Here is a 17,588-nt window from a genome sequence, read left to right on the forward strand (position 1 = left end):
GTTTGTGTCTTATGGTATTCCAAAATCATTGCATCTTGCTAATACCTGCTGCTGGTCTGTATAATTAAACAAAAATTGCTACATGAGCTAGTATCTTAAGAAACACAAGAAATTAAAAAAAAAAAAATACTTCTTTTCTTATGCCAAATCTAGGGCAAAAATCACACCCAGTATTGGACCTCTGCTTAAACGAGATGGGACTTACACAGATGGCAACGAAGAAATGAATGAGACACCTAAGTCCCAATATGGCTCAGTCTTTAGTGAGCTGTTAATCAGACTAAGGCTCAACAATCTGAATGAATTTTTTTATGACCAAGACTCAAAATGTGGTAAATTAAAGTATTTCTGATATAATCCTAACACCACAGTACCTTGAGAAAACAATAAATGACATGCCCATGCACTCTGCTCCAGGCCCAGACTCGTGGAACTCCGTGTTCATCAGGAACTGCATGAAATCCCTTTCACATGCCTTATTCTTATGGAAAAGGAGCAAAGACACAGGGGTCATCCTGCAATCAATAAAAAACGAGACATAGCCACACTCCACAAAAGTGGCAGTAAAGCAATTGCAAAGAATTACAGACTAACAGCACTAACATCCCACATCATAAAAATATTTAAAAGGGTCCTAAGCAAGATTGCCAACCAATTAGATACCCATCAGTTGAACAACCCAAGGCAGCATGGGTTTAGAGCAGGTCGCTCCTGCCTCTCACAACAACTGGACCACTATGACTTGGTCTTAGACTTTGTAAAAGCCTTCGACAAGTGTGATTATGGTGTAATAGGAAAATAAATGTATTATAAAGGAATATCAGGAAGAGTGGGTAGATAAGTCTATAACTTCCTAGCGAATAGAACACAAAGAGTAATAGTAAACAGAGATAGTCAGAAGTGGCTACAGTGAAAAGATCTGTTCTACAAGATACAGTACTAGCTCTCATCCTTTTATCTGACACAGACAGAGATGTAAGCCATAGCATACCCAAATTTGCATGACAGTGTCATCCATTGAAAGACACTGCAAATCTCCAAGTGGACATCAGCCAAATTTTTAAATGGGCTACAGAAAACAATATGAAGTTCAATGAAGACATATTTCAATTGCTCAGTTATGGAAAACTCAAGGAAATAAAAACTGGGTTGGAGTATAAAACAAATTCCAACCACACAAAAGAGCGAAAAACTAATGTGAAGGACCTGGGAGTGATAGTGTTGGAGAATCTCACTTTCAAAGATCACAACAATGTATCTACCACATCTGCTAGGAAAATGACAGGATGGATAATGAGAACCTTCAAAATTAGAAATGCCAAGCCTGTGATGATGCTCTTCAAATTGCATGTTCTCTCTAGGCTGGAATACTGCTGTACACTAATGGCCCCTTTCAAGGCAGGAGAAATTGCAGACCTTGAGAATATACAGAAAACTTTCACAGCACATTTAAGTACAATAAAGCACCTAAACCATACCCCCGGCCGGGATTGAACCCGCGGTCATAGTTTGCATGTTTGCAATCGTGTCATTACGATTTCTTGAGTCAATAAAGCACCTAAATTGCTAAGAACAGCTTAAGTCCCTTGATTTTTACTCCCTGGAATGCTGGCAAGAAAGATACATGATAATATACACTTGGAAAATCCCAGAAGGACTAGTCCCAAATCTGCACACAAAAATCACTCTCTATGAAAGGAAAAGGCTCAGCAGGCGATGCAACATCCACCCAATGAAAAGCAGGAATGCCACAAGTACACTAAGAGACAACACAATAAGTGTCAGGGTCCCAAGACTGTTCAACTGCCTCCCCGCATACATAATGTGATTACCAATAGATCCCTGGTTATCTTCAAGGAGTTGGACAGGCACCTAAAGTCAGTACCTGACCAGCTGTGCCGTGATTCGTACATTGGTTTACATGCGGCCAGTAGTAGCAGCCTGGTTGATCAGGCCCTGATCCACCGCAGGGCCTGGTCACAGATTGGGCTGCAGGGACATTGACCCTGAAACCCCCTCCAGGTATACTTCAAAGTATAATGTAGCATACCGTTCATGTATGTACATACATACTTGGAGAAATGCCAGGCTGTGTTCACAGACTGGACCTTCTGCACATTTAATGTCCTAATACTCTTGCTCTACCTACCTTCCTCTTTGAAATCCTGCCTTTAATGACTAACTGAAAGTGACATGCATCAACTATAACTCCCATACTGCACTTGTATTAACCCTCCAATCCTCTAACTAACCACTGTCCAATTAATAATAATAATAATCTAAATTGTGAAGCCAAAAGTAAAAAAAACTGGCTATGGAAAAAAAAAAAAAAAATTCTGGGTCTGCAATTTTCACAGAAATTTTCTAGCATACTATGTTTTGCATTACCTCTTAGAGAATGTGTGTACTGTAGTAGTTTGGTAAAGTCCCACATGTGGCATGATTGTGCATAAACAAGAACATTCACTACACTGACAGTTACAAATACATGCAGACAGCATTAACTAAAAGCATGAGAATTGGTAATGCTGTATTCACTAATGATTTTTTATTTATGCCATATCTGTATACCAGGTATCCTTCCAAAATTTAAAAACATAAACCACTAATGCAGGTACAGTATGCATACATATATTTAAATTCATGTAAGAAATGAATATTAATTAGTATTACCAAGGCTTTAATAAATTTTGTAAATTACAATCTAAATGTTTCTTTCAACAAACCGGCCATATCCCACCAAGGCAGGGTGGCCCAAAAGGATACAGGTAGGGGTAAGGGAGGTTTTGTGGGCGAGGGGCTTGGACTTCAAGCAGGCTTGCATGAGCGTGTTCGATAGGAGTGAATGGAGACAAATGGTATTTGGGACCTGACGATCTGTTGGAGTGTGAGCAGGGTAATATTTAGTGAAGGGATTCAGGGAAACCGGTTATTTTTATATAGCCGGACTTGAGTCCTGGAAATGGGAAGTACAATGCCTGCACTCTAAAGGAGGGTTTCGGGATATTAGCAGTTTGGAGGGATATGTTGTGCATCTTTATATGTATATGCTTCTAAACTGTTGTGTTCTGAGCACCTGTGCAAAAACAGTGATTATGTGTGAGTGAGGTGAAAGTGTTAAATGATGATGAAAGTATTTTCTTTTTGGGGATTTTCTTTCTTTTTGGGTCACCCTGCCTCGGTGGGAGACGGCCGACTTGTTAAAAAAAAAAAAAAAAAAAAATACAGGTAGGGTTACTAGCCCCTTCCTCCCTGCATTTTAGTCGCTTCTTACGACACACATGGCTTACGGAGGAAGAATTCTGTTCCACTTCCCCATGGAGTACAATCTAAATATCCAAGACAAAAAAAAAAAAAAAAAAAAAAAAATTGCATTTTGTCAATAATTTGCTTTCCAAACACATGAAAGTAAGTTGATATATAAGCCATCAGGAACATACCATAGTGCAGCCAGATTTACATATTTTCCTAAAGGCAACAGTCTAATATCAATGTGTTAAATTAATGATTTAGTGTTCATATTTAATACACCCTGCATCGGTGGGAGACTGCCAACTTGTTGAAAAAAAAAAAAAAATTTAATACATACTTTATAACAAAAAGTTAGGTGAACTTACACCATTTTAAGCATTAAGTGAATTGCCCCAATCTTTCGTACATGACCAAAAACAGTACAGCCTATTAGAAATATCCTAACCTACAGTACCTAATTCCATTTTTCTTGGATAAATTTTCTTTTAACCAAATTTGCTAGCCTTGCTAATATTAGAAACATTATAATACAGTGGACCCCCGCATAACGATTACCTCCGAATGTGACCAATTATGTAAGTGTATTTATGTAAGTGCGTTTGTATGTGTATGTTTGGGGGTCTGAAATGGACTAATCTACTTCACAATATTTCTTATGGGAACAAATTCGGTCAGTACTGGCACCTGAACATACTTCTGGAGTGAAAAAATATCGTTAACCGGGGGTCCACTGTATTTCAAATGGCTTCCTTACATGCCGATATTTTGTATAGCAAAGGAATACAATGTTACAGTACTTTATTGCTATTCAATGCCAGCAGTGAAAAGTTCTGCAAGCATATGATAAGATATAAGGATAATCACATAAACCAAGTGAGATATAATTTAATTTTCTTGTGACTTGAGGTTGTATATATCTTCAGTGCATGTCATTTATTGTTTTGTTAAAAAATTTTTAAATCTGTCTTATTTGTAACAGTTAATATAAATAACGTTTTGGTTGTCCCCTCAAAGTGCATGTAATAGAGAAATTCAAAATTAAAAAATGAAACAGTAAATATCTGCAGTCATGATGAGAATGATTTGAAGCTATACATAACTTATTTTATAAAAATTCAAAATTTATTACACTACTGATAATCCACATTCAACTGTATTTAGTAGAAGTGAAGCGGCTACTGCAATTAACCCATCAATTTGGGTAGGACCTACTTCCACTGGGGAATCCCTCCTACCAGTGACTATGCCCTCGTCTGCTACACATCTCTATTCACTGACGCCTATATAAGCGCCAGTCTCCTTGCCTGTGCTTCAGAATCTCTATAACCACAGTGCTCTATACACCACCTTCAAGGCTGAGGGACTGATTACCTCATCTTTTGTATATAGTTCTTCTGTTTTCTTATTATGTCCAAGAATCTGTATTGATAAAGCCACTGGATGGCAAAACGTCTACAATAAAGATACCCAGATGTTGCCTATGTGTCTTAGTTTCATCTTGTATTTAGTAATTAGCAATATGGCAGAAGAAAAAAGTGTAGATTAACTTAAAATCTACACTGTATCTGTGATAACAAGATTTCCTCTGTGAACTTATGATGTGCATCAATTGAAACTGGCTTCAAATGAGCACAAAAAAAAAAAAAAAAAAAAAAAAAAAAAAAAAAAAAAAAAATGAAGCATGAACAAAAAATACCTTTTATTGCATAAAATTATTGAAGATATTACAGCATCTCACAATTAAAGCATCATCACAGTACATGTAATTCATTTTCGCAGTTGGAACTCAAGGATTTCTTTTTTACTGATAGCGAGTAGCATCTAGTGTCTCTAGTAATTCCTCTGCATTTAATGTAAAATCCGATTTTTTCCATTCCTCCAACATATCTACCATAGCTAATTTTGTTTTCTTACGAGGAATGTTCTTCTCCAGTACCATGTGTCCACTCACTGGAAACTTTGGTATGTCCCACTCTTTAATGTTTTCAAGATAATCTGTTCTACAAGCATACTTTAAGACCTCACTTACATAAAGCAAAGAAATGTCTTTATTTCTTCTTTCACCAATTACAAGGTCCACAATGTGATCTTTAATTTCCTTGAATGAAGCTGCTTGCATTGCAAAGTCTCTGAATCTAATAATATGAAGCATGATCTCCTGTTCTCTTTTGGAGCACTTAATTCTTGTTATCAATTTGATGCATTCTTCTTCATTTGAAAATCCAGAGGCCAAAAGAGTCATGTGATGCATTTCTTTTATTGGTATACCTGCTTCTTTACATTTTTTATACACTGTCCTCATATTGTCACAGTTAAAATTTTCTGGGAAGCCAATGTAAGGCCCTATACCACACTCCACCATTTTGACTAGAAGATCATCTCCATAGTTTCCTGTAATTATTTTCCGTAGTTCCACCCATATTCTCTCTCCAGAAATCTTTCTAAGACCATCAACATTAGCTTTGATACTCTCCAAGACTTCTGGTTTATGGTTATCAGGACCATTTGCTATACGGCCATAAAAGCGAAAATAACGAAGAATCCGCAAATAATCTTCTTGGATACGTTTATCAGCATCACCAACAAAAGTGACCAACCTATCTTGAAGATGTTTACTTCCTTCAAAATAGTCAAAGACAGTACCATCCAGTCCAAGAAACATGGCATTTATGGTAAGATCACGGCGGTTAGCATCCAACTCCCATTCTTTGGTGAACTGAACCACTGCATGCCTACCATCAGTTTCCACGTCAATTCTTAAAGTAGTGCATTCAAAGTTTTCTTCCTCGAGACGTACGGTTACAGTACCATGTTTTTCTCCAGAAGAATTTATCATCCTGACTCCTTCCGTTTCAAACATTGCCTTCATTTCTTCTGGAGTTGCTGTTGTAGCAAAGTCCAAGTCATGCGGCACATTCCCCAAGAGTAAGTCCCTTACTGCTCCACCAGCTATTCGCAATTCATATCCATAGTCACTAAACATGTTTGCTAATTTCTTGACTTCTGGACGTAGGACTGAAGCCATCTGACTCTCCTTGATTTTCATGGTATGTATATTCTGGAAAAAAAAAAAATGTCAAAGAGAATAATTTGCTGTACCTCATTGTATGGCATTTTGGGTTATGTCAACCTTATTTGGTCACACAGGCTAAGCATCACTGGGTCTCACTAGCCTCACCGTAGACAAGGGATACCTTGATAAATCATGGATTTCCTGACCATACAAAGACATAGTTAGTATAATGTAGAACAAATCTGCAAAATTACAGTGTCGTAAAACAATGTTGGGTCTGGTCATGGACCGGACCATGGGAGCACTGACCCCCAAAACACCCTCCATGTATACTGTAGTCAGTGCAGCATTTGGGTAAGGCTACAGAACTTACAAGGTCTGGTTCTATGGTATACATAACATGTACACTGAATATAGTATTTTTTTTCATCCAACATGTTGGCCGTCTCCAACCGAGGCATGGTGACCCAAAAAAAAGAAAGAAACACTTTCACCATCATTCACACATAATCACTGACTTTGCAGAGGTGCCTATATACAACAGTTTAGGTGTCCCTCCAAACAGCCAATATCCCAAACCCCTCCTGTAAAGTACAGGCATTGTACTTCCCACTTCTAGGGCTCAAGTCCAGCTAACTGGTTTCCCTAAGTCCCTTCACAAAATATTACCCTGCTCACACTCCAACAGCTCATCAGGTCCCAAAAACCATTTGTCTTCATTCATTCCTATCTACCATGCTCACACATGCCTGCTGCATGTCCAAGCTCCTTGCACACAAAATCTCTTTTACCCCCTCCCTCCAACCTTTCTAGGATGAACCCTACCCCTCCTCCCCTCCACTACAGATTTATACACCCTCCAAGTCATCCTATTTTGTTCCATCCTCTCTAAATGACCAAACTATCTCAACAACCCCTCTTCAGCTCTCTGAATAATAATTTTAGTAACTCCACACCTCCTAATTTCCACATTACAAATTCTCTGCATAATATTTACACCACACATTGCCTTAGACATGACATCTCCACTTCCTCCAGCCTTCTTGTTGCAGCATTTACAACCCATGCTTCACACCCATATAAGTGTTGGTCCCTCTATACTCTCATACATTGCCTTCTTTGCCTCCATGGATAACGTTTTTGTTTCCACAGATACCTCAAAGCACCACTCACCTTTTTTCCTTCATCAATGCTATGGTTTACCTCGTCCTTCATAAATCCAACTGCTGACAAGTCTGCTCCCAAATATCTGAACACAGTCACTTCTTCCATACTCCCTCCTGCCAATGTGATATCCAGTTTTTCTTTACCTAACTTGCTTGATACCCTCATCACCTTACTCTTATCTATGTTCACTTTCAACATTTTCTTTACACACCCTTTCAAACTCGTCCACTAACCTCTGCAACTTCTCTTTAGAATCTCCCAACACCCTAGCATTTACTTATTTTACAACTCTATCTTTAAATATGTTAAACAACCATGGCTCTATAATTTTAGATATTAAATAGATATGAGTAACTGTCAGAGCAAAGAATCCTATAGTTTGTCAAGGTCCCTCTTTTTTATACATGTACAGTATATTATTATTATTATTATTGTTGTACTGTATATGTCAAAAGTATGTGTATGTATGTATTTATGTATGCTTGTATATCTGAGGCATTACATGGTAGAAAAGAATAAACGGCAAATTAAAACAATAGAGGAAAAACACAATCATGGGGGTAATTGGAGCTATGCATCTCAAGTTGTGTATTGTTATTCATCTCAAGTTATTATACTTTATGAGGTTCTGAGTCTAATTTACACAAGAAACATTACTGTAAGCTGATTTTCTCTATTTTATGTTCATATAAATAACTTTGTTCACTTTATTTCTACTGTGCCTTTTTTACCATAAACGATTTTTACGCAGTTGAATTACTGTCAGCTGATTTTCTCTATTTTATGTTCATATAAATAACTATGTTCACTTTATTTCTACTGTGCCTTTTTTACCATAAATGATTTTTACGCAGCTGAATTAGTTATTTTATTTTTTACGGTTATAATCATGATTGACTTCCACTGTATCTTATAGCTACTCTTAAATAATAAGATTTTACAGGGATCCTTAATGAAATAAATAAATTTTTCATTTTTGGGGTTATCCTAGGTAATTTGCACATTACTATGTATGATAATTGTAATCACCTAAATTTGTATACCTATACTTACATGTATTTGTACCTAAATAAACTTACTCTGCTGGATTGTTTGGCTGTATTGATAAAGCCACTGGATGGCAAAACGTCTACAATAAAGATATCCAGATGTTGCACATGTGTCTTAACTTTCAAGATAAAACAAGATTTTGTTCGGATTTTTAACCCGGAGGGCTAGCCACTCAGGATAACCCAAGAAAGTCAATGCATCATCAAGGACTGTCCACTGGGTGGGTGTGAGTTGAACCTGACTACCTTGGTCTAGTAGCTGTAATGACACGATTGCAAACAAACCATACCACGGGTGGGATTAGAACCCGCAGTCCGAGTCATAAAACTCCAGACCAACGTGTTAGCCACTGGGCCAGAGATGGCACAGTGGCTAACATGTTGGTCTGGAATTTTATGACTCTCTGATCGCGGGTTCTATCCCTGTCCGTGGTATGGTTTGGTCTAGTAGGTCTGATGCAGTGCTCCTTCCTTCTTAAGTGGAGATGACTTGGACCAGACTGGCTTGGGCCAATAGGCCAATTCAGTGTTCCTTCTTTATGTTTATGATGAATTCTGTCTGGGATAGACAATGCCTTTGTGATGGAGAAAGCGCTTACCAGTGTACCTTCATTTACAATATTACTGCTTACGTATGAGTGTATGTGGTTAAGGAGACTGGAACGAGGCAGTGAGGTGAGGCTGCGAGTGAGATGAGTGAGAGAGATGCGGCTGCGAGTGATAAATGCCGCCAGCATAGTTGTTACTGTTGGATTATAGAGCTGCTGCGGCCTGGCAGTCGTATTGTTGTTGGGTTGAAGGGTTACAGCGGCCGAGGAACTGAATGAACCCGACCGCTGCTCTCTTAAAATTCAACAAATTTAAAATTTTATTTCTTTGCAAGAAGTTGAACGTTTGGAGACTGAAAAGTAAATTTATCTAGGTACAGGTACACATTCATGGTTTAACATTGTGTGTGTGTGTGTGTGTATGAGAGTTTAGTTAGTTTAATATGTTTATTATGCACCCCATACCCATCCTGTGGGTGGTAGTCAAAAGATTACAGAGGTACATAATGGGTCCAGGGACTGGACCCCAAAGTTATGATGGCTAACCTAGTTACAAAGGTAATGAATTCCAGAGAGAAAGAGGCCTAATTAATGTTTGTATAAATAACTCATTTCGATTGTGACCGGATATAAACTTACATAGTTCATTATCACTGTAACTTGTTCACCTTGTATAATACCTGGTATTGAATGGTATGTTGTGAGTTGTGTGTTAGGGTTGTAATACCGCCATTATGTATGTTGTGCTTATTTTCTGTACTGGGGTTGTGACATTTGGAGATTCTTGTTCATATCCAGTATCAAAGTATCATTTTGCTATAATTTTATACCTCCTTGTATTTTGTGCAAAGCTTTAAATAAAATATAAAAAAAAAACTTGTTCAGCTATCAAAACATTGGGGCCCAGTCACTGGACCCATTATGTACCTATAATCTTTTGACTGCCACCCACAGGGTGGGTATGGGGTGCATAATGCTGTATGACCCTAGTAGGTTTAGCGCTTCTTTTTGGTTATAATAATAATGGGGTGCATAATAAAGATGTTAAACCAACCGGTCATAGGATGAGCTGCAGATACGCAACTATCTTGCCGCTCAGGCGGCACAACTAGACACATGCACAACACCTGGCTAACTTGATTACAAGATGTTTGGCGACCAGTGACTTGTCTTTTTAATTCAATACAGAACTTATAAACTGGGGACAGTAGATGAGGTAATCAGTCCATCATCACTGATCCTGCCTTCAAACTGGTGACAACAGACATGGCAATACATCTTCATAATGAAAATACCCAGGCTTTGAGATGTTTTTTACAGTTGAATTTGCAGCAGAGTTGTTATACTACCTCAACTTATTTCAAAGCCCAGCCTTATATAAGGTATACTACCACCCCCCAGGATGCAGCCCACAACAGCGACTATCATCCAGGTACCTAATAATAATATCTATTTACTACAAATATATGTACAAGGTATACAGACCATAGCTGATATCAATGACGTACTACTATACAGAAAGCCGCTTGTTATGCTGAGCATTTCGGGCAAATTAGGTCAGTTTTGTCCCAGGATGCAACCTACACCAGCCGACTGACACCCAGGTACCATTTTAAACTGATGGGTGAATAGGGATAGGGACAACAAGTGTCTTATGGAAACACGTCCCTAATGTGTTTCAGCCATACAGAAGGAGATTCGAATCCCGGACCTCAGTGTGTGAGCTGAATGCGCAAGCGATCGAGCTACGGAACACATACTTATTATTTGTTAGATGCCTACTTATTGCTAGGTGAACAGGGGCAGCAAGTGTAAGGAAACATGCCCAACGTTTCCACTTGTGTCCGGGATCGACCCAAGGACCCTCAGTATGTGAGATGAGGACGGAAATTATAGTATAAACTTTAAATATACATTAATAATCTTAGCTACACTTGAGCTTAGCAATTACTCATGTAAGGAAATTATATAAATTTTAAATACACATTAATATAAACCTTAGCCAGACTTGGCTTAGCAAAATAAATATTATACAAATACACTAATATAAATCCTAGCCAGACTTTGGCTTAGCAAAATTAATACTGTAATAATTATAATCCACTACACATTAAGTAAATTTGTGGACATAACATCCACCTCCTTCTGTCATTTCACATATAATTATTAAGTCACTAATTAATGACTTCACTAATTACATCCAGTTCGATCAAGGACCAACGGGCAACCAATTGTGGAAAATTAAATTTACCTGGATGTAACTCATAAGATACATACCAGTAAATGGTAATAAAGATAATTATTCTTTATCAAGGTTACAGAGACAAGTAGGAATTTTAGGACACCTAGGTGGCAAAAACTGTCCTCCTTCGATACCTATGATAATCTATCTCTCCACAAGTCACTCTGGACCTATAATAATTTCAAATGAAATATACATCACCAGGAATTCTGGTAAAAACATTAATATAAATATGTGGACTGTATATTAAATATAAAATGTGAATACATATACATTGAAGGAGAATTTATAATAATAAGACTCACCAATTATTCTGGAGATTACAGTGTGTCATACAAACCCCCTTGCCTATATTATGAAGAAAATACTGGCCAGAATTTCAACACAAAATAGACATGACTTAGCTGGGGTTCTGAAGCTGTCCTGTCCATCTGCTTAATGCTCATATTATGCAGGACTGCAAATCCAACAATTTCGGCTCCTATTTGGGAAGTTTCAACCACAATTTAACTTCAGTGCGACGAAATTTATGCACATTTCATTAGCGTGCCTTTATCACATTCAAAACAATGGCGTCTCTCACCCAGCGACGCTCACTCATCGCTGGTTATTTATTTACAAATATAGGCTATCACTTTACATATAAAATACACTGTATTTTTGGAGAATATACAGCATTTTCCACAATATAGTTCACAACCATTGTAACTTGGTTGGTAAATACGTGTTGAGGCCCAGTGACTATCGCCAACAGGATGAGTACGGGGTAACTACAGCCCACAGGATAGGTATGGGGTAACTACAGCCCACAGGATAGGTATGGGGTAACTACAGCCCACAGGATGGGTATGGGGTAACTACAGCCCACAGGATAGGTATGGGGTAACTACAACCCACAGGATGGGTATGGGGTAACTACAGCCCACAGGATAGGTATGGGGTAACTACAGCCCACAGGATAGGTATGGGGTAACTACAGCCCACAGGATAGGTATGGGGTAACTACAGCCCACAGGATAGGTATGGGGTAACTACAGCCCACAGGATGGATATGGGGTAACTACAGCCCACAGGATAGGTATGGGGTAACTACAGCCCACAGGATAGGGATGGGGTAACTACAGCCCACAGGATAGGTATGGGGTAACTACAGCCCACAGGATGGGTATGGGGTAACTATAGCCCACAGGATGGGTATGGAGTAACTACAGCCCACAGGATAGGTATGGGGTAACTACAGCCCACAGGATGGGTATGGGGTAACTACAGCCCACAGGATAGGTATGGGGTAACTACAGCCCACAGGATGGGTATGGGGTAACTACAGCCCACAGGATAGGTATGGGGTAACTACAGCCCACAGGATAGGTATGGGGTAAGTATAGCCCACAGGACTGGTAATGGGTAAGTAAGGTGTTTTATCGCAGTTATGTGTGCCGAGAAGGTTCTCTGTCCACTTTCTAGGTCAGCAATTTCACCCGCCTTGAAAGGTGCTGTTAGAACGCAGCAACATTCCAGCCGCCTAGATAGAACAAGCGACCTGAAGAGTGTCATCATGGGCTTGGTATCCCTAGTTTTGAAGGTTCTCATTACCACCAACAGGACGGGTAAGGGGTGACTACTCCCAACATCATGGGAATGGGATGACTACTACCAAGATAATGGGAATGGGGTGACTACTACCAACAGGGTGGGTATGGGGTGACTACTACCAACAGGATGGGTATAGGGTGACTACTCCCAACATAATGGGAATGGGATGACTACTACCAACATATTATGGGAATGGGGTGACTACTACCAACAGACCATACCCCCGGCCGGGATTGAACCCGCGGTCATAGAGTCTCAAAACTCCAGCCCGTCGCGTTAGCCACTAGACCAGCTAGCCACAATAAGATTTATCCAACTAGGTATATTTCTACACCATAGGAAGGTTAGCACAGGCACCTCTGTGACCACAAGTGCAAGTTTTTACAGACGAATCTCCAGCTAGCGTGGCCGTGACGAACTCTAGCTCAAGTCCCTTCACTGCCGTCAACATGACTCAAGAAATCGTAATGACACGATTGCAAACTACCAACAGGATGGGTATGGGGTGACTACCACCAACAGAATAGAAATGGGGTGACTACCACCAACAGAATAGAAATGGGGTGACTACCACCAACAGGACGGGTATGGGGTGACTACCAACAACAGGATGGGTATGGGATAACTACCACAAGCAGGACGGGTATGGGGTGACTACTACCAACATAATGGGAATGGGGTGCCTACTACCAACAGGACGGGTATGGGGTGATTACTACCAACAGAATGGAAGTGGGGTGACTACTACCAACAGGGCGAGTATGGAGTGACTACTGCCAATGGGACGGGTATGGGGTGACTACTACCAACAGGGCGGTTATGGGGTGACTACTACCAATGGTACGGGTATGGGGTGACTACTACCAACAGGGCGGGTATGGAGTGACTACTACCAACAATGGGGATGGGCTGACTATTACCAACAATGGGAATGGGGTGATTACCTCCCCCAGGATGTCTATGGGGTATATAATGAAGAGATCAAACAGTAAGAAGAGTAACCTAATCTAAAAAAAACTTGAGTAACCCTACCCAAAAATAAGGTAAATTTACTCCACTAACGGTAGATGAGACTCATGTGCATTTGTTTACATTCTGATGCGTTTTTGTTTACGCTGCTGTGATTGGCCAGGAACGCTGCCCGATTAATTACTAATTGGCTCTGACGTACACCTCGTGACAAAATATATTGTATTATTTTAATAATAACTCCCAAAAGGCAATTTTGTACAAAAATAATTGTTGCCAGGGAGTAAATAACATGATTGTATTTATATAATAAAAACAGTAAGAGTTCAGAACAGGACCTGAACTCAGTAAAAAATATTATAATAATTATTAGTGATATTACCTGAACTATTATTATTATTATTATTATTATTATTATTATTATTATTATTATTATTATAATTATTATTATTATTATTATTATTATTATTATTATTATGTTCACAAAAAGTGCTAAACCCATATGCGTAAATAAATAAACATTGGTAGTATTTACTTCAGTGTAAAAAAAAATGATGTTGAATTTAGAAATAGTGCTTACCGTTTTATACATTTTATGTACTGTAATTTTATAGACGTACGTATATATTTGTTATCACATAGAATTTTTCATTTTTGCTCTTGTGTCTTTTAAAAATATTTTGTAAATATGATTAGTGACGTCATAGTTTAAATCCCGTCTCAACCAATGAACGTGGTTTAGGGTGAGCAGGTTGACCAATGAGAGGCGAGGCACCGGCAGAGCGGACCAATGAGAGTGCAGAGTGGTATTTAAACGGCTGGTGTGTGGTGGGTCTCAGCGGTTAGTTTGAACACTGGTTTAGTGAGCTTACATCACCTCCATTACTGGTGTTATCTTCCTCCCCGCCAGCCAGCCAGCCAGCCCCTCCATCACTGCTACTACTGTTACTGCTGCTGCTGTAGCAACCAACATGTCTGTGAGAAGTAACATGCAGCCGTCAGTAAGTCTGGTTAAGACAACCATCACTCTGGCTACATCAACTCTGCCCGCCATGTTTCTTCATCCCAACATTTAAATGTTTATATTTCTTTTGTGGGGCTGCATGTGAATATAATAATGTTGAGTCTTGAGAGCAAAGGCTATAATCTTTACCAGGCTGTAATTAAAATATCCTGATTGAGTTCTAAATTAAAGTGATGTGATACTTTGCAACGTGAAAATGTTGTATGTTGAACGTGGATTTGTAAGTGATGCTTAAGAGTGTTTTTACACGTTCATTCCCATGACAAGTGTGTATTGGGAAATAAAGCAGGTTGTGTGGGGAGTGATTGTATGGGTGACCCAGTGATGGACTGTCCTGGTCACTTGCATCAAGAGGGAATTGAAAACTTTTAAAACATATGTAACCCCTATTGAATACTTTACAGTATATCTAAAACTGGAATTAGTCTCAAACTTTCTATGTGGGTTTTAAGACCACTAAGTATTCTGAACACAGGTACAATAACTTTCAATGTAGTTGGTCATTCAGTGTAATTTGTTTTAAAATTGCCTACATCAGTTCTGTGAACAGGCTAAGGGATATATTAAAATTGAAGGACCCCAATGGAAAAATGTCACTATTTTTTGGGGGTTATCTTAGGTAATTGACAGATAATTATACTTGTGCCTAAATGTATTTGCTAAACCCAGACTTTTAACTTTAGTGCTTGCTGATAATTTTGCTGAATTTGAGGAATTTTCGTTCGCTCTTGTACCTAGTCAACCTACATTAACCCTTTGAGGGTCGACAGGCCCTCTCCGAAACTCGTTCTCAGGGTCGGCCAAATTTAAAAAAAAAAAATTTTCTCTTATGAAAAGATAATCTTTTCCCGATCATAAAGACACCAAAAGTTTGAAATTTGATAGAAAACTTACGGAATTATGCTCTCGCAAAGTTAGCGGTCTCGGCGATGTTTACGCATCGGCGATTTTGCCCACTTTGAGCCCCATTTTCGGCCAATTTCACTGTACTAGTCGACAAGAAACATGAATATTTCGCTAGAACTCCATTTTTTCTATCGAATGGGTGCAAGAAACCACCCATTTATGAAATTAAACTATCCAGTACAGTGGTCAGAATTTAGCAATTTTGCCAATTTTACACAAATTTCAAAAGATGCCAATTTCCGAATAGGGTCCAGAATAAACAAGACATTCCTGGCACTAAAATGACATTGACTCTAGTCATTAGTCACGTCTCAAGGCCCCTCCTTATATTTTGCTTTCCACTTTGAATTTTTATTCTCGCAAAAATTATAAGATTTACTGTTATGCAGACTACTGCATTAGTGTAAAAAATGGTATAAATATTATTGGTGCACTTGTGAAAGAATATTAGACTCGCCAGTTGACGTGTATTGCACGCTTGGCACGATTTGTTTACTTTTGAAGTTTGGTAAAAATCGAACATTTCAGCTACTTTGAGCTCAATTTCAAGGCACCTTTCATTGTAAAACCAGTCAAAATCATCTCAATTTCTGTAATATGTCTTCCATTCTATAAAATGAGACCAAGAAAACTAGAATACAACAATAAATACCATACGAAAATACACTGCAAAGTCGCTGACTTGTTCCAAAAAAATGGTCAGTTTTTTTTTTCTCATTATGCACTGTGTGCTGCAGGATTTTTTTTAGACTGTGCACACTGACCACATAGACCCATTCTTTCATATGAAGGCCTACCAGCTTTCTCCCACTAGATTTGAGGCCGCTAGAATTTATGCGTACTAGTACGTCAAAAACCCCTACGCGTAAGACGTACTAGTACGACCAAAACCCTCGAAGGGTTAAGCTATCCAAAAATCTATACCAAATGATGCTACCTGTGAGTTTTTTTCCATTCTACAGCAATTGTAAAACCAGAACTACCTATATCCTTTCTAAATTTGTCGAACATGCTCATTGACAAGTCCTGTCTGCTTCAGCATGCTAATACCCACTTTATTTAGTAGGTCAATCTTTTTGGTAAATTTTTCTTTTTTTTTCAGGTGATTGGGTTTGATAATGGGCCAAGGAAAGTAGAGGCAAAGGTTCTACAAGGTCCTATTTTGCACAGACCTGCACTGGGAGAAGTTGGTAATCGCAGTGTATCACTCCGTGGGCTTAAGGCTCCAGTGAAACCTGTGGATGTTGCTAGGAAAAGACCAGTATTGACTAGACCCACAAAACCCAAGTCTAATTCCATTTCATTATGCAGGTAGGACTTTAAATCTTTAAATTTTTGGACAAGTGAAATAAATTTTGCTGAGAATAAGAAAAAAGTTTTGGACTGAGATTAATAAGCTGGCAGCCTAGAGAATGAATGGATTTCAGTTAAAAATGGGAGTTATTAGATAGAGAGTTAGAGATATCAGGAAGATGGAAGGAATATTTTGAGAAACTACTAAATGTTCATGAAGATAGGGAAGCTGTGAGCTTGTGCATTGGCTGCAGCGCTGTATAGCCCTTGTGGCTTAGCGCTTCTTTTTTATTATAATAATAATAATAATAATTGTGCATTGGCCATGGAGGTATAAAATCTTGGAGTGAGGAAGAGCCAAATGAGTGTGAGGGTGGTATATAAGGCTGTGTATAGAATAAAAGTGGATAAAGGCAGCTGGGATTGATGGGATCAAGAGAAATATTAAAAGCAGGTGGGGATAGTTTTGGAATGGTTGGTGGTTTTATTTAATAAATATTTGAAGTTTACATAGTTCCTTGTATAAAGGGAA

General features: G+C 38.7%; 3 protein-coding genes across 5 annotated transcripts in view; 1 reads left to right on the top strand and 2 right to left on the bottom strand.

Moving 5' to 3' along the window:
* Positions 1-9,220, bottom strand: part of LOC128701300 (cyclin-L1) — a 77,956-nt gene extending 68,736 nt beyond the window's left edge. The window contains exon 1 of the mRNA XM_053794956.2: positions 9,114-9,220. The gene's annotated coding sequence lies outside the window, so the exon portion shown is untranslated. The remainder of the gene's footprint in view (positions 1-9,113) is intronic.
* Positions 4,125-14,022, bottom strand: LOC128701302 (CCA tRNA nucleotidyltransferase 1, mitochondrial). Of its 2 annotated transcripts, none has more exons than XM_053794960.2 (2): positions 13,897-14,022; positions 4,125-6,310 (listed from the first exon to the last, which is right to left on the bottom strand). In XM_053794960.2, the coding sequence occupies exon 2, from the start codon at positions 6,296-6,298 to the stop codon at positions 5,054-5,056; it is 1,245 nt and encodes a 414-aa protein (XP_053650935.1). In that variant the 5' UTR covers positions 6,299-6,310; positions 13,897-14,022; the 3' UTR covers positions 4,125-5,053. The 2 variants fall into 2 exon arrangements, with proteins under 2 accessions (XP_053650935.1, XP_069956502.1); XM_070100401.1 differs by having other exon boundaries at positions 13,957-13,997.
* A 625-nt stretch (positions 14,023-14,647) lies between these two features.
* The window catches only part of LOC128701304 (G2/mitotic-specific cyclin-B), a 49,234-nt gene continuing 46,293 nt past the window's right edge, over positions 14,648-17,588 (top strand). Inside the window, exons 1-2 of one of the 2 annotated variants that reach the window (XM_070100403.1) lie at positions 14,648-14,834; positions 16,866-17,074. In XM_070100403.1, coding sequence (XP_069956504.1) covers positions 14,805-14,834; positions 16,866-17,074 — 239 coding nt within the window. In that variant the 5' untranslated portion in view covers positions 14,648-14,804. Of the gene's footprint in view, positions 14,835-14,935; positions 14,993-16,865; positions 17,075-17,588 lie in introns of those variants that run through there. The other variant, XM_070100402.1, reaches the window with a different exon arrangement.

The sequence above is a fragment of the Cherax quadricarinatus genome, chromosome 72, assembly GCF_038502225.1.
Source record: "Cherax quadricarinatus isolate ZL_2023a chromosome 72, ASM3850222v1, whole genome shotgun sequence".
Classification (NCBI taxonomy): domain Eukaryota; kingdom Metazoa; phylum Arthropoda; class Malacostraca; order Decapoda; family Parastacidae; genus Cherax; species Cherax quadricarinatus.